This window comes from Mustela erminea, chromosome 10 (genome assembly GCF_009829155.1).
Source record: "Mustela erminea isolate mMusErm1 chromosome 10, mMusErm1.Pri, whole genome shotgun sequence".
Taxonomy (NCBI): domain Eukaryota; kingdom Metazoa; phylum Chordata; class Mammalia; order Carnivora; family Mustelidae; genus Mustela; species Mustela erminea.
The window spans coordinates 73,920,758-73,945,938 of NC_045623.1; the positions used below are offsets into that span (position 1 = coordinate 73,920,758).

Below are 25,181 nucleotides of genomic sequence, written 5' to 3' on the forward strand. Positions count from 1 at the left end.
CTATGGACCAAACCATGTCCCCACCTACCCCCAAAGTCATATGTTGAAGACCTATTTGGAGATAGGTCTTTAGGAAGTAATTAAATGAAGCCATAAGTGTGGGGCCCTAATCTCAAAGGACTGGTGGCCTTATAAGAGGAAAAAAATCTTTCTTGTACACACACCCCCTACCCTTCCTCTCCCGACTCCCTCCCAAAGGCCATGTGAGCACACAGCAAGAAGGTGGTATCTACAAGCCAGGAAGAGAGCCCTCTCCAGAAACCAATGTTGCTGGCATCTAGATCTTGGACATCTGCCCTCCAGAACTGTAACTCTGTTATTTATGTCACCAAGTCTGTGGTATTTTGTTATGGCAGCCCAAGCAGACTAACAGACCAAACAATGGGAGAATACAGATAAATAATTCTTCATTTACAACTGCTGTAAAAAGCTATGAAAGAAAAGAACAAAAGTACTTCTGGGAAATCCAACTTAATCTAAGGACAGCACAGTACAGATGAGGTCAGAAAAGCTTTTCATAAGGAAGTAAGATATAAGCTGACGCTTGACAGAAAATAAGAACTAGTAAGGTAAAGATGAAAGAAAAAAACATTCCAGGTAGAGGGAACATACTGCGCAAAATATGGAGACAAAGACAGGAACCAGACTGTGTAGATAGTTTTATGTGCCATGTCAAGACTTTCAGGTATGATTCTAAGAGTAACAAAAAATTCACTAAAGTTTATATAAACATCTAGTAATCAAATCTGTACTTTAAAAAGCTTTTTCTGGTTACTGTGTGATAGAGGAGTAATAGACTAAGGCTAAGCAATGCGAGACAAAGACCAGTTAGGAAGTTATGGCAACAAACAGAGGCAAGAGATTACAATGGCTTGGACGACATGGACATACTAGTGATAGTAGAAAGAAGTAGAGGAAATATTTGAGAGATATTTGAGAGACATAACAGAAAGGAGTTGTAAGTGTAAGGAAGAGAAAAGTAATAAGAATAACCAAGTTTTCTATCAGGAAGTGACACCATTTAGTAAGCTAGGGAATATGAGGGGAGTAGGTTTTTGAGAAAGACAATGACTTCAGTTTTACAAATACTAAACTTCAGATGTTTCTGAGATATCCAAGTAGATTACAGTGAATTGGTAGTTGTGAGGTCTAGAGAGATACAAATGTGAGAAGAATTAGCATAACAACAGCAATTCTAAAAATAACAGTAACAAAATGAGCTCTCAAAGAATTTCAGTTTTCAAGTCCTGTGTCCACATACTCATGGCTCACTGACAAAATACATCCATTTCTTAACAACAAAATGAGTCCTGCTAGGAAATTAGTGATGACTATTGTTCTATCCCTGCCAACCTCTGCCAATTCCAGCATCCTCACTAGAGATAGAGAACTTATGTGAATCATTTCCTATATAAGCCCAATTAAAAAAAAAAAGAAGAAGAAGAAGAAGATACATTATTAAGTATAATAGCATAGAGCTATTACTCTGGCCTTCAGAGTCCTTAAAACTACCAAAATTTCCTGATTTTCAAAGTCCATAGAGAAACTAAAGCCCTATATCAGGCACCACTGATACCACACAAAGGGTTTACTATTGTAGCAGGTGGTATCTCTTTTTAGCACATTCTCCAGAAGCATTTATCCAGGCAAATACCATCAAGTTGCATCAGAGTGGGAAAGTACATGACACTGTTCCACATGTCAGTTTCACAGGGGCAAAAGTTACACACATCATATCCTTGAGCCCCAGGAACTACTCCCTGCCTACCGCCTATCGCTGCATTTACTTACAACCAGCATTTACTTTCACCCAATATCTGATGTCTAATTCCACCGCCCGAATGAGTAAGCCAACAATGCAAAAGGATTACTATTCCCAGGGACTCCAAGAATAAAAGTCACCAATAACAACACACATACACACACACACACACACACACACACACACACACACACACACACACCCATGACAGGAGCTTCAGCTACCTCTTCACTCCTTTAGTCTCCTCTTCACCTCCACTGGACTGCTCACAGCCTCAAAGAAATAAAGCAATGACATTTCAAGAAATATGAAGATAATTACCTTAAGTTGTAATGAATAGTAGAAGAGCTTAACTTTCTCAGTAACTAGAGACATAAACACTATTTACAATGAACTCCTAAGCGTAGGTTCTAGGTATTGGAGCGGAAATCCACAAAAAAGTAATTGTATTTGAAAGGAGTTGCCAAAGGAGGGCTGCCTCATGAAGCTGGGCAAGGGAAGCTATTCAGAGCTGGTCCAATTGAGAAAAAGCAAAATGAATATTCCCATCGCTTGGTAACAAACGCAAATAGCTTTAGAACTTCATTTTCTCTCAATTCCTTTTCCACAGATATATACACTTTTAACAAGGTTAATCAACTCCTCTAGGTCTGGTATTCTAGATTATATATATATATTCTATATATTTATTTATTTATTTATTTATTTATTTCACAGACAGAGATCACAAGCAGGCAGAGAAGCAGGCAGAGAGAGAGAGGAGGAAGCAGGCTCCCTGCTGAGCAGAGAGCCCAATGTGGGGCTCAATCCCAGAAGCCTGGGATCATGACCTGAGCTGAAGGCAGAGGCTTTAACCCACTGAGCCACCCCGGCGCCCCTAGATTATATTTTTTAACGTATTGAAAAATATCCAGATGGGCTTAAATGTGAAATAGCTTTCTAAATGTGAAAATCTTATTTCAGAAAGCTGTATCTAATATAAATGGTATGAGCCAAAAGAACTTACATAATCAACTTGCCCCAACAAAGCCCTCATCGTTGCAGGCCTGGATTTTCTCATTTCCCATACTGGAATTTAGTTGTTCTCTTCCCTTACATGACCAAAGCCAATCATGAATGTTTTGTGGCTTTTCTAAGGTGCACTATTGTTCATTTAACTTTGTTTAGCATCTTACTAATGTTTAAAAAACAAAACAAACCTACAGATCTAAAATGGTATTATTTAGGCCAAGTCACCAAAGCAAGGCATAATACCTAACCTAATTAGACTTAAAATCTCTCCCAGAAATGTAGTCTTAACAGGTCAAGAATTTTCTAGTCAGCACCAATAACTGGTAATCTGTCACATGGACCCTCCCCATCCACCTACTAAAACCCTTTCATCTTCAGATGTGACCTCACCTGAAATAACCCTTTTTTCTGTTTATGACTTCTTTGTCCTGCCTTTCCCTTTTTGTAGCCCTTTGTAACTCTCCTCCACTTGTTGGGTGGGATGCTGCCTGACTCATGAATCATTTAATAAAGCCCATTACATCTTCAAATTTATTAGGTAGAATTTTTTTTTAACTAATTTGTGTTTCTGAAGAATTTACAGCTTCTAACAGGTAATTATGGCCTGCTAATAATAAAATTAAATAAACTACTGGTTTTTCAGAAGTTTACTAATAACAGGCACTGCACTAATTTCTGTAACAAATAGTTGAGGGCTTCATTGCAGGCACCATGCCATTTATTTTACATGCATAATTTTTTACAAATAAACTGAGGAAACCAAGGCTACTGGGGACAAATTGTCAATGCTCCTGTCTAAGGCCAGTATTTCAATAAGTACTGAGATGTGTGTCCTTCATTTAAAAAAAAAAAAAATTATTTATTTATTTAAGAGAGAAAGAGCGCATGAGCAGAGGGAAAGTCAGGGAGCCTGATGTGGGACTCGATCCCAGGAACCTGGGCTTATGATCTGAGCCAAAGACAGACGCTTAACTGAGTGAGTCACCCAGGCACTCCTGGGTGGACTGCCTACTTGTGGACATTCCAGCAATTGTTCCAGCCTCTCTCACATTAACTTCTCCTTCTCTACTGGATAATTTCATTGACATAAAAACATAATGTAATATCGCCCATCTGCGTTTTAAAGAGAGGGAGAAAACTCCATGACCTTTTCCAGTTATCACCTGATTTCTATGATGCTCTTTTCAGCAAATCTCTTTGAAATAATATTACTCACTAATCCTCCCCAAAATATCAGAAAAGGAGCAAGGATAATTAAATGAAATTCCATATACTCTTCACTTAGATTTGCTAGTTTCTCTCCCTTCTCCTCTTCTTTCTCTGTGCACAGAGGCAGGCAGGCAGCCAGGCACATATGCAATTACTTCTTGTTAATTAGCTGAACCATTGACAAGTTATTTGTAAACACCTTAAAACCTCTTCCCTCAAATATTTCCACAATTAATCCTTGCCTAACAAGAAAAAACCACCACACAACTGTCCCGCTAGAAAGTTTAACACTGACACAATAATACTATTGAATAAAAATCCACATTCAAGTATCCTCAATTGTCTCAATATTGTTCTTCAACTATTTTTTTAATCCAGTATCCACCCAAGAATTAAGCATTACATTTATTCACCAAGTCTCTTTTGTATCTAGTAGTCTGGAACACATCCTTAGTCTTTTTTTTTTTTTTTTAAATCTTTTACAACTTCAACATTTTTGAAGAGTCCAAGCCAATAGCTTCTACAGATTGCCCCCTCAGTTTGAACTTCTCTGATTGTTTCTTCCTATAGCACACTGAGGTAGAACATTTTTAGCATAAATACTACACAGATAATACTATCTCTCATTCTCTCTTGAAGCCATTCGAATCAAGTTCTATACCCACTTCCCATCAATATTGCTCACCTAGGTCACCAATAGGGAATTGCCCATTACGAAATCAAAGGTCAATTCTTAAGTGTTCATGTTACATAACCTGTCAGCAGCTTTTGGCATACTTTCTCCTCATCGCTTTGGAAACACCACTCTCTTCTGGTTTTCCTCCAGCCTCACTGGCTGCCCCTTTCCAGTTTTTTCTTACCAACAGATTCTCCTTACCTCCTAACCAGTAAACACTCCAGTGACCCAAGGCTCAGTCCTTTTATCTCTTTCTAGACTCACTCACTCACCAGGTCAGTGCTGCTCAAACCAGCTGCGGTGAAGGAGCAGGCGAAAATTTTAATCCATCACAAACCACTGCAAGATACAATAAATATGGAATAACAGAAAAATGATGAAATGCTTGATGTTTACAACAATGTCAGCTGCTTACTCTAAATTTCTTTATTTAACTCATGGCAAACTGGTAACAAACAGTTCGATAACCACCACCAGTCAGCAGACCACACTTGAGTAGCATTTTGGTAGTTTATTTCTCCAATCTCCTAACTCTGAAAATCATTTATATGTTGTCGATCTCCAAATATATATCTCCAGATCAGATTTCACCCTTGATCCCCATTTCATATACACAATTATCTTTTCAACACTCCTTCTTGGATGTCAAACAAACACCAAAGTTCTGATTCCTCCAACAACTCCCACTCCTGCCCCTCCCAAGAAGAGAAACAACAAAAACAATCCTGTTCCACTTACATATTCCCCATCTTGCTCAATAAATGGCAGCCATATTTATCTAGCTATTCAGTCCTAAAATCTTGCGATCACCACCAATTCCTTGCTTTCTCTCATATACCAAAATTAACTATCAAGAAATACTAAAAAAAAAAAAAAAAAAAATACTGTCAGCTCTCCTTTCAAAATATATCCAGAACCCAGGTATTTCTTACCACCTCAGCTGCTACCATCCTGTTTAAGCTACCACCACCTTGACTGATTTTTGCAGTGGTTTCCTCACACACTTCCCGGATTTCACTTCTGCTCTCCCTACCCTCTGAGCAAGAAGTGACTTTTTTAAAACCCATATCAACTCAATTCAACAAAGAAAAGTTGTTTCAACAAATGGAGCTGGGACAACAGCTATCCACATCTAGAAGAATTAAATCGAATCCTCACCTTACACCACATATAAAAATTAACTAATAATGAATCAAAGTCCAAAAGTAAGAGCTCAAACCATAAAACTCTTAAAAAGAAATATGAGTAAGTCATCACAACATTGTTCTGTTTTCTCAGATTCCGTATTTGCCTACTGGCTTTTTTCCCCTCAAGTAATCTCTACACCCAATGTGGGGCTTGAACTCACAACACCCAGATCAAGCATGCTCAACTGAGTCAGCCAGGTACCCCCTATTTGGCACTTATTAATTATAGGGCCAAACTAAGAGCTAAACTTGGTTATATCTCCCCTGCCATCCAATTTTTATTTATTTATTTATTTATTTTGCAAAAATCCTATTAACAAACCTTCTAACCAATCCTGAGTCTATACTCCCAACCAACTCCTTTATCAAACTCTCACACATCAAGCTAGTATTTCCCCTGTCCTGTATCACTCAGGGTCAAGTACCAGACAACTAAATACCACGGCGACAGCCCAGAACCCACCAATGTTATTCAAAGTAGCCAGTCCTAAGCTGGTTACCCTGCCCTGCCTTGTCTTTTCTGTACAAACCCCAATAAAGACTCTGGTTTAGGCTTTCCTCTTGCTCCTTTCTGCCTCCTGACCAAACCTGGTGCTTTCCTCATGTGGCCTGCATGGCATGGCATGTCCCTTTCTGTTGGGGAAACTTTAAGTAATAAATTTTTCTTTCAATAGTATTAGCCTTTCTGTGTTATTACTTAGTTACCTTTACAGTTAGCCTAAAAACAAATAAGACCTTAAATTAGGCAATGGTTTCTTAGATATGATATCAAAAGCACAACCAAAGAAAAAGCAGATAAACTGGACTTCATTGAAATTACAAACTTCTACACATCAGAGGTCACTATGAAGAAAGTGAAACAACCACCCACAGAATGGAAGAAAGTATTTGCAAATCATGTATCTGATAAGGGTCTAGTATACAGAAAATATAAACTACTCTTACAATTCAATAATAAGAAGACAAATACCTCAGATAATAAATGGGCAGAGGACTTGGGTGAACATTTCTTCAAAGAAGATATGCAAATAGCCAACAGGTACATGAACAGATACTTTACCGGGGCACCTGGGTGGCTCAGTTGGTTAAGCTTCCAAGTCTTGATTTCGGCTGGGGTCATGATCTCAGGGTCATGAGATTGAGCCCTGCACTGGACTCTGCACTCAGCACGGTGTCTACTTGAAATTCTCTCTCTCTCTCTCTCTTTGCCTCTGCTCCTCCCCCTACTCATATACACACTCTCTCCCTCAAATAAATAAATAAATCTTAAAAAAGGAAAAAAGAAAGAAACAGGGGCACTTGGGCGACTCACTTGGTTAAGCGTCTGCTTTCAGCTCAGGTCATGATGTCAGGGTCCTGGGATCAACCCCAGCACTGGGCTCCCTGCTTAGAGGAGAGCCTGCTTCTCCCTCTCCTCCCTGCTTGTGCTCTCTCTCGCTATCTCTGTTGCTATCTCTCTCTCTCTCAAATAAATAAAATCCTAGAAAGAAAGAAAGAAAGAAAGAAAGAAAGAAAGAAAAGAAAAGAAAGAAAAAGAAAGACTCTATCTACATCATGAGTTATTAAAGTAAATCAAAACTACAATGAGATATAAATTCAGCAAAGCTAGCTGCAGGATACACAAACACAAAAATCAGTTGATTTCTATATACTAACAATAAATAACCCAAAAAAGAATTTAAGAAACAAGTCCATTAATAATAATATTACAAAGAATAAAAATTTAGGAATATGTTCAGCTAAGGAGCTGAAAGACCCACATACTGAAAACTATGAAATATTTCTGAAAGAAATTAAAGAAGACTTAAATAAATGGAAAAATATCCTATGTTCAAACATAGGAAGACTTAATATTAGTCAATCTGATAATATTACCCAAATTGATCTACAGATTCAAAACGACCCCTATCAAAATCCCAATGACATTTTTACAGAAATACAGAATCAGAAGAAATCCTAAGCAACCAAAATAATCTTGAAGAACAGAGTTAGTTCTTTGATACCAAACTTTCTTATTTAAAACTTACTACAGGGGTGCCTGGGTGGCTCAGTGGGTTAAGGCCTCTGCCTTCGGCTCAGGTCACGATCCCAGGGTCCTGGAATCGAGCCCCGCATTGGGCTCTCTGCTCAGCAAGGAGCCTGCTTCCTCCTCTCTCTCTGCTTGCCTCTCTGCCTACCTTTGATCTCTATCCGTCAAATAAATAAATAAAATCTTTAAAATAAAATAAAATAAAATAAAATAAAACTTACTACAAAGATACAGTAATCAAAACAGTATGGTACTAGTATAAGGACAGACATTTAGACCAATGGAATAGAATAGAGAGTTCCAAAATAAATGTTCACATATACGATCCAATACTTTTGACAAGGGTGCCAAAACCATTCTGGGGAAACTAGATACTCATATGCAAAAGAATGTTAGACAGTTATCTTATACCATAGACAAAAATGAACTCAAAATGGATCAAAGACCTAAAACTATAAAATTCTTATAAGAAAATACTTGGAAGATACCTTTCTGACACTGGATCTGGCAATGATTTCTTGAATAGGACACAAAAAGCACAGGCAACAGAAGAAAAAATAAATCAATTGGACTTCATGAAAATTAACAACTTTTGTGTATCAAAGATATTATCAAGAGAGTGAAAATGCAAATGCAACCCAAAGAATGGAAGAAAATATATGGAAATCATTTATCTGACATGAGTTAAATACCAGAAAATATCTTTTAAAAAGGGCGGGGGGGGGGGGGCACGCCTGGGTGGCTCAGTCAGTTGAGCATCCATCTTTGGCTCAGGTCAAGATCCCAGGGTCTGAGGATGGAGTCCCACATCAGGCTCCTTGCTCAGCAGGGAGCCTATTTTTCCCTCTGCCTGCTGCTCCCCCTTCTTATGCTCTCTCTCTTTCTCTGACAAATAAATAAAATCTTTAAAAAAAAAAAAAAGAGTTTAATATCCAGAATATATAAAGAGCTCCTACAACTAAACAATAAAAATAAACAACCCAATTGAAAAAATGGGCAAAGGGACGCCTGGGTGGCTCAGTTGGTTGGGCAGCTGCCTTCGGCTCAGGTCATGATCCCAGCATCCTGGGATCGAGTCCCACATCGGGCTCCTTGCTCCGCAGGGAGCCTGCTTCTCCCTCTGACTCTGCCTTCCACTCTGTCTGCCTGTGCTCGCTCTCACTCTCTCTCTCTCTCTGACAAATAAATAAATAAAATCTTTAAAAAAAAAAAAAAAAGAAAAAAGAAAAAATGGGCAAAGAAACTGATTTCAACAAAGGTTTACAAATGACCAGTAAGCACATGAAAAGATGCTCAACATCACTAGTAATTAGGACAATGCAAACTAAAGCCACAATGAAATACTACTTCAAACTTGTGAAGATGACTATTATTTTAAAAATGGAAAAACAGGGGCACCTGAGTGGCTCAGTGGGTTAAGCCTCTGCCTTCAACTCAGGCCATGATCTCCGGGTCCTGGGATTGAGCCCCGTATCGGGCTCTCTGCTCAGCAGGGAGCCTGCTTCTCCCTCTCTCTCTGCCTGCTTGTGATCTCTCTCTCCATCAAATAAATAAATAAAATCTTTAAAAATAAAAAATAATAAAAATAATAAAAATAAAAATGGAAAAACAAGTGTTGGCTAGGATGTGGAGAAACCCTCATGCATTTCTGGTTAGAATGTAAAATGGTGCAGCTACCATAGAAAGCAGGATGGTGGTTCCTCAGAAAGTTGCACATAGAATTACCATATGATCCGGAAACTCCCCTTCTTGGTATCTACCTGAAATAAGTGAAAGCAGGGACTCAAACTTGGACACCCATGTTCACAGCAGCAATATTCACAACAGCCAAAAAGGGGAAGCAATCCAAATGTTCATCAACAGATAATGGATAATCAAAATGTGATACATACATATAATGCAATATTATTTAGCCTTAAAAGGAACTAAGTATGACACAAACTAAAACATGGATGAGTCTCTTAAAAATTGTGTTAAGCAAAAGAAGCCTGACACGAGAGTCCACATATTATATAATTCCACTTAAATGAAATGTTCAGAATAGGCAGATCTATTAAGACAGAAAGTAGACTTGTTGGTTACCAGGGACTAGAGCGAGTACAGAATGGAGTACGAATGCCAGCAAGTAGGGGTCTTCTTTTCAGGTGATGAAGATGCTCTGAACTAAGACAGCGGTAATTCCTGTAAAACCTTGTGAATACACTAAAAAAACAGTGAACTATATACTCTTAAATGGCAAATGTATGATACGCGGATTATATCTCAAAAAAGTGCCCTTTTCCAAAAAACAAAACAGAAATAAAGCAAAACAAAACAAAAACCAGGACAGATTGCATCTTTCTCTGCTTAAAACCACCCACTGACTTTCTGTCCCAATCAGTATAAAATACAAAAATCTTATCTGTAGTCTGCAAGGTACTACAAAATCCAGCTTCTGCTTCATATTCTTTGGTGCCCCCCCCCCACCAACCCCAACACCACTGTTCACTCACCAAGAGTCACCCTGGCCTCCTTGCTGTCCTACAACATCCCAAGCATGTTTCTACCTCAGAACCTTGACACATGTTGTATCCTTTACATGGAATGCTCTTGCCCAATATATATCAGCATCCCTCATTCCATACTCTCTGTTCTCCATTCAAATATTAATGAAAATATTCCTAGACAACACAATTTCAACCCTTGCTCCATTAAACATATACCATCATATCTCTTACCTGGTTTTTTCTTCATACCACTCAATACCCTATGACACACTTGGTATACATTTCTGTGTGTCTCTCTTGAACAGAAGCTCCATAAGACTAGAAACTTTGCTTTCAACACTACTTTATCTCCAGTATCTTGAAAAGTGCCTGCACATAATAAGAACTTAATAATAACAAGAATGAATCTTAACAAACAAATGAATAGAAGCAAAAAGACAAGAGAAATTCAGTAACACGTTTTACAAAGAAAACACCTATTAAAGGATATTGGCAGGATCAGGCCCAGGTTTACCTGACTCTCAAATACAAGCTCTTCATTTCTATGGTATATTTTACTTCCCAATTTGGAGACACTGGAGGGATTACTTGTTAAGTGGAAGAGTGTTTACTTTGTAAAATGCCAAGATATCTCATCCAAAAATCCATTTTTTATATTTCTATCCATTTTAATGCAATTATCGTATTACATGGAAAAGCATAACAATTGATAGCCTCCAAAATTACTATGAACTTCATTTATTTTATATTGCTCAGCCACTTTCAAAATTGTTTATTAAAAGAACCGGACTCTCTCTCTCAAAAGACAAGATACCAAATTAGCTGCAACTGCCAAATTTCTCTGCTCCTATAAAATATACTAGAGAAAATATGCCAAAGGAAATGAGGCTTTATACCTGGAATGGGCATATAATAGCATCTGCTCTTGCAAGAGCCATTCTGGGACAGAGACAAACAGGAACAGAAGTACACCTCCTTCTTCCAACCAAGACTCAGAAGACAATTACACTAACTTTATTTATTTTTTTTTTTAAGATTTTATTTACTTATTTGACAGAGAGAGAGATCACAAGTAGAGAAGCAGGTAGAGAGAGGGGGGAAGCAGGCTCCCCGCTGCGCAGAGAGCCCAATGTGCGGCCCGATCCCAAGACCCTGAGATCATGACCCGAGCCGAAGGCAGAGGCTTAACCCACTGAGCCACCCAGGTACCCCCCCCCTTTATTTTTTAAGCAATCTCCATGCCCAAAGTGGGGCTTGAACTCATGACCCTGACATCAAGAGTTATATGCTCTACTGACTGAGCCAGCCAGGTGTCCCAAGACAATTAAAATAACTTTTAAAACTTCCAAACTATGGGGCACCTGGGTGGCTCAGTGAGTTAAACAGTTAAGGGTCTGACTCTTGGTCTCAGTTCAGGGCATGATCTCAGGGTCACGGGATCAGCATGCATCTGGCTTTTTGGACTTCAGCTCTGCGTGCTCAGTGCAGAATCTGCTGGAGATTCTTTCCCGCTCCCCCTCTGTTCCTCCTCCAGCTCATGCACGCTCTCCCTCTCTCTCTCAAACTAATAAATTAATTAAATCTTTTTTAAAAAAACAAACAAACTTCCAGACAAGTCTATAAGGACCAGAAAAAAATGGAATAAGTGGCTAAGTCACTTGTTTCATTAATACCAGTTTCTCCACGCTTACTATAAAATTAAAGTATTATTTAAACTTACTCAAACATCTTATGTTGTGTTGTTTATACCTTCCTGGCTTCTTTACTACAAATGTTAAGCCATACTTTGCTTCCTATTACATACTTCCTACAAAGGCTTGCCCAGCTCTATGCAAAAGAGATACCATAGAGCTTCAATTATTTGATGAGAGAACTAAGCACAGACATGAAGTAAGCCCAACCCCTTGTTTTGTAAGTAAGACAATTCAGTCCCAGAAATGATAGTTCCTGTCAACATACAACTTATTAGTGGCAAAGCCTAGATTAGTATCCAGGATTCCCTGCTTCCTTCCAGAATAAAACTTTTCTACTCTTCCAATATTAAAGATTTAAAAAACCACTGAGATTTAAAAAACCACTTGCACTGAGGTACTTCCAGCTTAATTAATGATAAATCCTCCAAATAGAAAGTTATGTCTAATTTAATCTTGTAACTTCAAAACCTAGATCGGTGTAGTGTGCATTTACTGAATGATCAATTGTTTAAATGTGAGTTACTTTATTAAAAGGTATTTATTTCTAATTATTTTAAGGAAGTTACAGTAAGCCTAACTTTAGATATCACAAAAATGACCAAAATATTCTTATGGTTAAAACTAAAATGAACCCTCAAATTTCTCCAATTTCATATAATAATTTCCCAGGATATCCTTCCTTCTCCTCAGCAAATTCCCTTCATTGGACGCACACACTGCTAGAAGAAGCTACATGCCTTAGGCCTCAATTCATTTCACCAAATCTTAAGCAAAGAGCAAATCTCAGAGAACTTCCAAATAATAGGAAAAAAAAGAAAAAATACCAGAAATAATAGAACAGTGACCAAGTACGGGGTGCCTGGCCAGCTAAGTCAGTAGAGCATGTGACTCTTGACCTCAGGATTATGAGTTTGAGGCCCACATTGGATGTAGAGATTACTTAAATTTTTTAAAAATAAAATTAAAAAGAATACATATATATTTGCCGAACAAGATCCTGAAAAGCCACTCCTTTTCAGTTATGTATCCATACTTAGTAGATCACTCCATTAAGGGTTCTGGTAGCAACTTTGCCCAGTTTTTAGAAGACTTGGGGCACTTGAGAACATAGATTTATCTAGATTCTGCTAGAACTAAACCAATTTTTCTTTGATATTTTATTTATTTATTTGTCAGAGAGAGAAAGAACACAAGCAGGGGGAGCGGCAACTACAGGGAGAAGCATGCTCTCCACTGAGCAGGGAGCCCCATGTGGGACTCAATCCCAGGATACTGGGATCATGACCTGAGTTAAAAGCAGACACTTAACCACTGAGCCACCCAGGCATCTCATAAACTAATTTTTTTTTTTTGAAAGATTTTTATTTATTTATTTGACAGAGAGAAATCACAAGTAGACTGAGAGGCAGGCAGAGAGAGAGAGGGAAGCAGGCTCCTTGCTGAGCAGAGAGCCCGATGCGGGACTCGATCCCAGGACCCTGAGATCATGACCCGAGCCGAAGGCAGCGGCTTAACCCACTGAGCCACCCAGGTGCCCCATTTTTTTTTAAGATTTATTTATTTACTTGAGAGAGAGAAAAAGAGAGAGAGAGAGCACAAGCGGGGGGAGGGTGAGAGGGACAGAGAGAATCTCAAGCAGACTCCTCTCTGAGGGCAGAGCCCAACTCAGGGCTCCATATCGCAAGCCTGAGATCATGACCTGGGTGGAAATCAGAAGTCGAATGCCTAACTGGTTAAACCCCTAGAACTAAATTTAAATAAGGAAATGTGGCTCTTAAATAATAAAATGTATCCAAATTTAATCCAGTATGTTTACAAAAATTCTAAAACTAATACACCTTAGAAAATTTTAAGAAATGAAGCATTATCACATATATTAAGTCATCCTCCTATTAATATTAGAAAAAAGAAAAATAGATGTTATGATCCTCATTTATAGATAAGACAACTAAGGTTTAAGGAGATGAAGTGATCTGTCTACATTTACCAAGCTAATTAAGTGACAAAGCCCACTGAACCCTAGGGGTTTTCTGACTCTTGAGTCTCTTTTTATCAAATCACAATGAGCCTTCACAAAACAGCCAAAGAGCTTTACAAAAATCTCAGAAGACAACTAATTACTAGAGTATTTTTACCAAACAAAATCCTAAAATAGCAAGAACAGAAAGAATTACCTTGTATTTCACACACTGACAAAAAAATACATAAAATGTATATATAAAGTACATTTAATAAATAAATATGATTACTATTGTGTCCTCCTCCTTATATGCTTCCATAAGGAAAAGTTTTGAAGCCATTGTTTTATCATAGTACTATTTCCTTAGTGCTTCCCAAATCTGGCTTCTTAGCAAAATCATGGTAGATGTGGATGCAGGTGCATAAAAATACAGGTTTCTTGGGCCCCAACACATAGATTCTGATACAAATAAGTTTAGAATCTGTTCAGAATTTTAACAAGCATTCTAGATGATTCTGATTAGCCAAATCTGCAGTAGTGCCCTAAAAGAATTCTAAAGAGAAAAAGTAGGCCAAGAAAATGAAAGAATTTAAGTCTAGAGACAAAGATTATTTAGCAATTTCCCACGCCCTAAAGCCAGAATAGGGGGGGAAAAAAAAAAAACAGGTGAAAGAAAGCCTTATTCCTATCCTGAATCCAAATTTGGTGCTAGCCTTGCCCCTAAACTGTCAGAAAACTTGGCCTCTCCCTAGGACCATGTTATGAGACAGATAAAGATGCTAAGAGTTTCAACGTGAACATTCCCAAAAAGCTTAAGTCTGTTTAAAAAAAAAAAAAAACACACTTGGTAAATCCCAAAACACGAGTATAAAACTATGATGGGTATTTAAGCAGCAGCTCTTGCTCAAATGCTAGCCAAAAACCAAGACAGAGAAGAGGACTTGTAAGTGAGAAGGGGTGGGGGAAATTGGAGTATCTGACCTAGCAAGAGAAACTGGCTGGCCCACCAAGTTCCCTGGCCCAAATAAGAAGGGGGTGGGGGGAGGTGGAATATATGGGACTCCTCCAAATAATAACTGACAATGGTCCCCAGGAGGGATTCCTAAGCTAGTGTTCATAATCATAATAATCATCAACTTACAAGCTGCCTCTTCTTGGAAGGCTCAACTCCTTCTGAAAAACAAAGCACAAACACAAGTTACACAGAAATAAGGACACACCTAAGTCCTACAGGTCTGCATTAAATGTCCTACAGCATTATCTTAACAAGAGCAAAAACTATTTCCACACAATAACCTCTTCCCTTATTTTTAAATTCAGCAAAATAAAGAATAGTCAGTTGAACTATTTCCAAAAGGAACGTCTCAGACTACTTGCAGCCTTTTCCCCACTAGATGGAACCATCTCACCAGTGGAGATTACTCCAGCTACATTTTGGGCTAGCCCTTAACTTGATGAATTAGAAAGTATTCACCCCCCCCCCAATTAAGAGTCAGGGATAAGAAAGAAACGACATGGAATTTTTCTTTAATTAGGAAATATTTTAGACAAAGAAGTACAGAAAGTAATATAACAAAGGGATGACTACAGACACCGCTGGTGTGAGACCACTAGTCACAGATGGGCCTCGGTGACTTGCTTTCAAAATTTATCAAGGACCACCTCCCTCAGCTCCCCACTTTAACTGGTATGAGTATTTTGTTTCTTTGCCATATGTCTTTATATTTTCTTACATATATATTCATAAACAATTATTAGTACTGTTTCACAGGTTTTTAAATTATTTAAAATATTGTATGTATTCATCTGCTGACTTCAACATTATAACTGGGAAATTCATCCACATGAATATTTCTCACTTTTGTTCATTAATCCACTTATTTTGACACTTATATATAATATTTATTTATCAACTTTCCAGGAAACAGAAAGTTAACTTTCTTTGCATATTTATCTTCTCCATCAAAAGAATACTCCTATAAAATAGCTTGTACTTGGGACGCCAAGGTGGCTCAGTTGGTTAAGCAGCTGCCTTCGGCTCAGGTCATGATCCCAGCATCCTGGGATCGAGTCCCGCATGGGGCTCCTTGCTCGGCACGGAGCCTGCTTCTCCCTCTGCCTCTGCCTGCCATTCTGTCTGCCTGTGCTTGCTCTCTCTCCCTCTCTCTCTCTGACAAATAAGTAAATAAAATCTTAAAAAAAAAAATAGCTTGTACTTGTGTCTTCATGCACATTATAAAAAGTTTCTTGGAAGTATACATTTAGGTTTAACCTCCCCCTCCAGTGCTTCCCAGACCTGTCTCCCAAACTTCTGACACTTATAACCAATTTGCCCACTCAACAACTCAAATCCCATATGTCCCAAACTGAGCTCATTCTTTCCACCAAAATTGATTTCAACAACAGGCTTTCCCCATCTCAGATGACGGTATTTCTATTCTTCTGGTTGTTTATTTTATTTTATTTTTTTAAGATTTTATTTATTTATTTGACAGACAGAGATCACAAGTAGGCAGAGAAGCCCGCAGAGAGAGAGGAGGAAGCAGGCTCCCTGCTGAGCAGAGAGCCCGATGCGGGGGCTCAATCCCAGGACTCTGGGATCATGACCTGAGCCGAAGGCAGAGGCTTTAACCCACTGAGCCACCCAGGCGCCCCCTTCTGGTTGTTTAGACCAAAACATCTGGACTCCTCCATAATTCACAGCCATCATATCCCATCCATCAGAAATTCTTTATTTTATAATTTTATTTTCTTAATCATTAAAATTTCATGATTATCAAGAGTTTTGTCACAATCATTTTCCCCTTTTTCTCTCCTGAAGGATTTTATTTTTTTAATTTTTATTTAAATTCTAGTTAGTTAACATACAGTGCAATATTGGTTTCAGAAGTAGAATCCAAAGATTCCTCACTTATATATAACATTCAGTGCTCATCATAACAAGTGCCCTCCTTAATGCCCATCACCCTTCTAGTCCATCTCCTACCCACATCCCTCCGTCAACCCTCAGTTTGTTCTCTACCATTAAGAGTCACTTTTTTTTAAAGATTTTATTTATTTATTTGACAGACAGAGATCACAAGTAGGCAAACAGGCAGGCAGAGAGACAGAAGGAAGCAGGCTCCCTGCTGAGCAGAAAGCCTGATGCGGGGCTCGATCCCAGGACCCTGGGATCACGACCTGAGCCGAAGGCAGAGGCTTTAACCCACTGAGTCGCTTTAACCCACTGAGCCACCCAGGAGCCCCTCCTTAAGAATCTTACTTGTTTCCCTTTTTCTTTTTTCCCTCTCCCATATATTCATCTGCTTTGTTTCTTAAATTCCACACATGCGTGAAATTATACCATCCATCAGGAATCCTTTTTTTAAGACTTTATTTATTTGACAGAGATCACAAGTAGGCAGAGAGGCAGGCAAAGAGAGAGGGGAGGAAGCAGGTTCCCTGCTGAGCAGAGAGCCCGATGAGGCTGGCCGCATTGGCATCAATCCCAGGACCCTGAGATCATGACTCCAGCAGAAGGCAGAGGCTTAACCCCTGAGCCACCCCCGTGCTCCCATCAGGAATTCTTAATAGCTCTAGCTTTAAAATACATCCAGAATACAACAATTTTTCAGACATATCTCTGCAGTGTTTATACATGTATAATCTCTTAAACAAAACCTTGGATTTAGTCATGTTTTAGATATTGGAACTGGGCGGGTTGGGTATTAAAGTAACGACACATATATGTTATATTATGTAACAATTTATCAAATAACACCTTCAAAAAAGACTGGGGTAGCAACAAAACACACAAAATCCATTAAAATTTCTGCAACAAAATATACAGTAGTCACAATAGATACAGTTAAAAGGTCTAAAGAGTCTCGATTCTATTTTGTCACCTGAAGAGTTAGAAAAAAACCTCTTGGTTTCTGCTATTGCAATCTAAGCCACCATAGTCTCTGCCTGGCTTCTCAACCATCTCTTAACTGGTACCCCATTCCTGCTTCTACCCTTATCCCTCTATAGTCTATTCTCAATGTAACAGTGTTCCTTTTAAAAGTCAGTTAGATCATAACGCTCCTGCTCAAAACCCTCAAATGGATCCCTGATTCACTCACGAGTTAAAGTCAAAATCTACATAAAGACCTAGAACTGTGACCCACCACCACTTCCCAGTATCTCTCTGACCTCCTCCCTCCCTTGCACACTTTGATCCAGCCATACTGGACTCTATTATTTGTCAAACACATCGGCATTCTACTACCTTAAGGTCTTTTTTTTTTTTTTTAAGATTGTATTTATTTATTTGACAGAGATCACAAGTAGGCAGAGAGGCAGGCAGAGAGAGAGGGGAGGAAGCAGGCTCCCTGCTGAGCAGAGAGCCCGATGCGGGGCTCGATCCCAGGACCCTGAGATCATGACCTGAGCCGAAGGCAGCGGCTTAACCCACTGAGCCACCCAGGCGCCCCTACCTTAAGGTCTTAATGCTAATCTGTGCATTCTATCTAGAATGCTGCTCCTCCCCCTAACAGCCTTCAAAAATCTTGGCTCAATTTTTACATGCTCAAGTACTACCCTGATAGCCCTACATAATATTGCAACTTACCATCCCATCAACCTCTTACCCTGCTATAACTTTTTTTTTAATATATCACCAATATACTTTCAATACATTTATCACTAACATGTTATGTAATTTAATTATGCTTATTGCCTATTTTCTATACTCCCCCACTAGAATCAAAGCTCCATGAGGGCAAGGATCTCAGTATGTTTTATTTACTAGTACATCTGAATGACTTAGAACAGTGACTGACATATAGTAGATGCTCAAAAAATAACTGTTGAACACATACTCTCCAATACTTGGTATTTGCAGACTTTTTAATTTTTTTATTAAAAAAGCTTTCCCGGGACGCCTGGGTGGCTCAGTTGGTTAAGCAGCTGCCTTCGGCTCGGGTCATGATCCCAGCGTCCTGGGATCGAGTCCCACATCGGGATCCTTGCTCCGCAGGGAGCCTGCTTCACCCTCTGACTCTGCCTGTGCTCACTCTCGCTCGCTCTCTCTCCGACAAATAAATAAATAAAATCTAAAAAAAAAAAAAAAAAAAAAAGCTTTCCCTTCTGATTTTTTAGGAAAGATTTTATATTTAGTTGACAGTGAGAGAAGGAGAGAACAAGTAGGGGGAGTGGCAGGCAGAGGGAGAGGGAGAACCAGGCTCCCCTCTGAGCAGGGAGCCCGATGTGGGGCTAGATCCCAGGACCCTGGGATCATGACCTGATCTTAAGGCAGATGTCCAACTGACTGAGCCACCCAGATGCCCCAACGTTTTAATTTTTTAAAGATTATATTTATATAGTCTTTATATATAAAGGGGGGAGAAGCAGAGGGGAAAGGAGAGGGAGAATGAACCTCAAGCAGACTCCGCACTGAACGCAGAGCCAAACACAGCCAATCCCACAACCCCAAGATCATGACCTGAACTGAAATCAAGAGTCGGACGCCTAACTGATTGAGCCATCCAGGCACCCCAGACTTTTCCATTTTTACCAATGTATTAGCTCTCATCATAGTATGGTTTTCAATTTTTTCAAATTTTTTAAATTTTATTTTTAAGTAATCTCTACACCCAATGTGGGGGCTCAAACCCACAACCTTGAGATCAAGAGACTCCCACTCCACCAACTGAATCAGCCAAGCAACGCCCATCATAGTATAGTTTTAATTGGTATTTCCTATAATTATTAGTGAAGTTAAGCAAGATTTCATGTGTTTACTGACCACTAGGGTTTCCTCAACAGCGAGCTGCCTATTTATACTTCAGCCCATTTTTCTATTAGATTTTCTGATTTTCTCGTTGAATTAAAAGATATATTCTGGATAATAATTATTCGTAAGTTAATTCATTGAAAATGTTTCCTCAGTCTAATCTTTTTTACTTTTTTTTTACTTTTATTTTTAATGGTGTCATCAAAAGATTTAATTTTTATATAGTCAAATTACCAATCTCTCCTTATATTACTTTTTATACATAAGAAATACATCTCTAACATACAGTCACATGAAAATATTTGCTTATATCTTCTCCTAAAAGAGTTGTAGGTTTCTTTTCACACAAATAGGAATATTATCATATTTTCTTCTATATAAATGATCGATTATCTTAGGCCATTTGTTAAATGAAGTGCAAATTCAGTACAACATTAAGTTTCCATAAATGCAGGGATGTCTCTCTTTTTTTTTTTTTTTTAAAGATTTTATTTATTTATTTGACAGAGAGAGATCACAAGTAGGCAGAGAGGCAGGCAGAGAGAGATAGGAGGAAGCAGGCTCCCTGCCTAGCAGAGAGCTCGATGCGGGACTCGATCCCAGGACCCTGAGATCATGACCTGAGCCGAAGGCAGTGGCTTAACCCACTGAGCCACCCAGGCGCCCCCAGGGATGTCTCTCTTGACTATAATCTGTTCCACTGTACTGTCAGCCCCTGTGCCCATACTACACTGTTTAATTGGTATAGCTTGACAATAAATCTTGATACTAGTAAGGCAATTCCATTCACATTGTTATTGCTCTTGAAAATTATGAGACCTAATCTTGGGGCTTTGCTCTTATGCATAAATTTTAGAGTCAACTTGTAGATAAAAACTTTGACACTGCACTTGATCCAGAGTTGATCCTGTGAACACATGAATAAGAAAAGCAGAACAGCCTTATTGCTGATATTTTGAGTAGTCTGGATAGAAGATCAAAACAGCCACAACATTCCCTAAAATCCAGTGCAAGGCCCTAATTCCCTTCCTTTGCATGAAAGCTAAGAAATATGAGGGAACTGCAGAAAAAAAGTATCAAGTGAGCAAAAGTTGGTTCATTAAGCTGTAGGGAAAGAAGCCATCTCCTTAACATAAAAATGTAAGGTGAAGCATCAAGAGCTGATGTAGAAGCTACAGTAAGTTGTCCAGAAGATCTTGCTAAGATATTTAATGAAGGTGGCTACACTACCCAAAAGATTTTTAATGTAAATGAAACAGGTTCATTTTGGAAGAAGATGCCATCTGGGACCTCCATAACTAGAGAGGTCAAGGCATTAAAGCTTCAAAGGACAGGCTGACTCTCTTGTTAGAGTCTAACGCAGCTGGTGAATTAAACTGAAGTCCATGCTCACTGACCATTCTAAAAATCCTAGGGCCCTTAAGAATTATGCTAAATCTACTCTGCCTGTACTCTATCAGTGAAACAACAAAGCCCGGATGACAGCACACCTGTTTATAGCATGGTTTACTGAATAGTTGAAGCCTGCTGTTGAGACCCGCTCAGAAAAAATAAGACTCCTCTCAAAGTATCACTGCTCATTGACAATGCATGTGGTCACCCAAGAGCTCTGATGGAGACGTACAACAAGATTAATGTTTTCATGCTTGTTAACACAACCATTCTGTAGCCCATCAATCAGGGAGTAATTTTGACTTTCAAGTATTATTATTTAAGAAACACATTCTGCAAGGCTTTAGCTGCCATAGGTAGTGATTCCTCTGACAGATTTATGCAAAGTAAATGGAAAACCTTCCAGAAAGGATTCACCATTCTAGAAGCCATGAAGAACATTCGTGATTCATGGGAGGCGGCCAAAATATCAACATGAACAGGAATGTAAAAGAAGTGGATTCCAACACTCAAGGGTGACTTTGAGGAGCTTAAGATCTCAGTGGAAGAAGTAACTGCAAATGGGGTGTAAATAGGAAGAGAACTAGAATTACAAGTGGAGCCTGAAGGTCTGACTGAATTGCTGCAATCTCATGATAACACTTGAACGGATGAGGAGTTACTTCTTATGGATGAACAGTGGTTTCTTGGGATGGGATTTCCTCCTGGTAAGGATACTGTGAAGAATGTTGAAACAATAACAAAGAATTTAGAATACCACATAAACTTAGTTGACAAAGCAGTGGCAGACTTCGGCTCAGGTCATGATCTTGGGCTCCTGGGAGCAAGCTCCACATCTGGCTCTCTGCTCAGCAGGGAGCCTGCTTCCCACCCCCTTCTCTCTGTCTGACTCTCTGCCTACTTGTGATCTGTCAAATAAATAAATAAAATCTTTTTAAAGATTTTATTTATTTATTTGACAGAGAGAGGTCACAAGTAGGCATAGAGGCAGGCAGAGAGAGAGAGAGGAGGAAGCAGGCTCCCTGCCTAGCAGAGAGCTCGATGCGGGACTCGATCCCAGGACCCTGAGATCATGACCTGAGCCGAAGGCAGTGGCTTAACCCACTGAGCCACCCAGGCGCCGAATAAATAAAATCTTAAAAAAAAAAAAAAAGGCAGTGGCAGAGTTTGAGAGGATTGACTCCAATTTTGAAAGAAGTTCTATGGGTAAAATACTATCAAACCACATGTCACACTACAGAGAAATCATTCATGAAAGGAAGAGAGTCACTGTTGTCTTTTTCAAAAAACTGCCACAACCATCCCAACCTTTAGCAACCACCATCCTGATCAGTCGGCAGCCATCAACATCAATGTAAGACCCTCCACCAGCAAAAAGATTACAACTCACTGAGTTGTAATACTAAATATGGTGGCTAGTATTTTTTAGCAATAAAGTATTTTTAAATTAAGGTATACAGGTTTTTTTCTAGACAGAATGCTGTTGCTCACTTAATAGACTACAGTATAGTGTAAACATAACTTTTATATGCATTGGATAACCAAAAAACTCATTTGCCTTGCTTTATTGCAATATTTGCTTTAGGTGGTGGTCTGGAACTGAACACACAATAGCTCCAAGATACACTTATATTTGCTTTATCACATATTTAGCCACCCATTCATTTTTAAAAAACAAAATGCATCTTCAAGTAGACTACAAACATCAGTAGACCCTTAAGCATGTATATCATTATCCAGAATTCAGCATTTATTTACTATGCTTTCATGTTGGATATATAAATAGAAATAAATTTACACTGAACTGCACAAATCTTAAGTATGCCAGATGATAAGTTTAATTAATGTAAAACCAAGGTAACCCAAATCCCTAACAAAATATAGAACATGTCCATCAATCCAGAGAGTTCCATCATATCCTTTTTTGGTAAATTCCCAACAAACCATTATTACCCCACCCAAGCAAATACTATTCCCGTTTTTCCACCATGGATTAGTTTTGCCTGTCCCAGAACTTCATTAAATGGAACAAGTATGAATACTTGTATATAAAACTTCTTGCACTCAGCACAGCATTTTAGAAATTCATCCATATGTTGCATAAAACATTCATATGAAAGTCATATTCATATTCACATGAATATACCAGTTTATTTAGCTTTTCTCATACTAATGGATATTAGGGTTATTTCCAGTTTTGAGCTATTAACATTCCTGTACAAGTCTTTTAATAGGCCTATGTTTCATGTCTTGCGTAAATACCTAGGTATGGGATTACTGGGTTATAGGATAGATATAAATTTGTTTTATAAGAAACTACCAGATCTTTTTATGAAGTGATTATACCAAGTTACACTCCCATTAACAATGTATTAGAATTTTAATTGCTCCACACTCTAGCTAATGTAGTAATATTACTAATAATAAGAATTGCTCTATACTCACCCCAAGAACTATGCCACATTCATGCCAATATGTGCCATCAGTATTTAAATTTTAGCCTAGATTGTAGCAAGTGCGTAGGTGTATCCCATTGAGTTTTAATTTGCATTTTGAAGATGACTAATGATGATGATGTTAAACTTCTTTTTGTGTGCCTTATTAGCCATCAGTACATATTCTTTCATGAACCATCTTTCTTTTATGAACCCCCTTTTATAACTGGGCTATTTATCTTTTTATTTTTGAGCTGAATTCTTCATATAGGGGTGCCTGGGTGGCTCAGTGGGTTAAAGCCTCTGCCTTCGGCTCAGGTCATAATCCCAGGGTCCTGGGATCGAGCCCCGCATCATGCTCTTTGCTCAGCAGGGAGCCTGTTTCCTTCTCTGTCTCTCTGCCTGCCTATCTGCCTACTTGTGATCCCTGTCAAATAGATAGATAGATAGATAGATAGATAGATAGATAGATAGATAGATAGAAAGAAAGAAAGAAAGAATGAATCTTTGGGGGAAAAAAGAATTCTTCATATATTCTAGACCCAGGTCCTTTGTTAGATATGTCTGATGAATATTTTCTCTTAGTGTGTGGCTTGCCTAACAAAGTCATTACTGGTGTCTTTTGATGAGCAAAAAGTTTTAAATTTTGATGAAGGACAATTCATCCATTTTTTTTTTTTATGGTTAATGCTTTCAGGATCTTGCCTAAGAAAACTTTGCCCATGCCAAGAGCACAAAAATATTCTCCTATATTTTATTTCTAGAAGCTTTTTGGTTTTTAGCCCTTAGGCCTATGATGCATTTTTAATTAATTTGGGGGTAGTATGTAAGTTAGGGTTAAGGTTCATTTATTTTTCCATATAGATATCCACTTATTTCAGCACCATTTATGGAAAACACCATCTCTCCACCAACAGATTTCTTTGGCACCTTTGTTGAAAATCAAGTTAAAATAGAATGGGCTATTCTGGGACTCTCTACTGCACTCCATTTTTCTACCCTGTGCCAGCACCACACTTTGATTCTGTAGCTCTAGTATTAAAGTCAGACCATGTCGTCTTCTAACTTCATTCTTCTTCAAGAATGATTTGGACATTCTAGACTCTTTGCATTTGCATATAAATGCTGCATATAAATTATTAATTTGTACAAAAATGTCTGCTGGGATTACAGACCAATTTGGAAAGAACTGAGATCTTAATATTGAGTCTTCCAACCCATGAACATAGTATTTCTCCACTTACTTAGATCTAAGTTAATTATTCTATGCAAAGTTCTATAGTTTTAAGGAAAAAGATCTTCTTTTGTGAAACTTACCCCTAAGTCAATATTTCTAAAGCTGTTGTAAATAAAATGTTTTCCAATTGCTTGCTTCTAGAACAGAAATACAATCAAGTTTTATATATTGACTGAGTCCTACAACTTTGCTATATTCATTCATTATTAGTTGTAATAGCTGTTTTGTAGATTCCATGGGATTTTTATGTATAAACAATTGTGTTCTCAAGGCGCCTGGGTGGCTAGCAGTTTAGGTGTCTGACTCTTGGTTTTGGCTCAGGTCCTGATCTAAAGGTCATGAGATCAA

At 38.5% G+C, this 25,181-nt stretch overlaps 1 protein-coding gene across 9 annotated transcripts in view; it reads right to left on the reverse strand.

Moving 5' to 3' along the window:
* MAST2 (microtubule associated serine/threonine kinase 2) overlaps window positions 1-25,181 on the reverse strand; it is a 208,289-nt gene that overhangs the window by 110,441 nt on the left and 72,667 nt on the right. For all 9 annotated transcript variants that reach the window (XM_032361580.1, XM_032361579.1, XM_032361578.1 and 6 more), the window contains one exon: window positions 15,156-15,187. In XM_032361580.1, coding sequence (XP_032217471.1) covers window positions 15,156-15,187 — 32 coding nt within the window. The remainder of the gene's footprint in view (window positions 1-15,155; window positions 15,188-25,181) is intronic.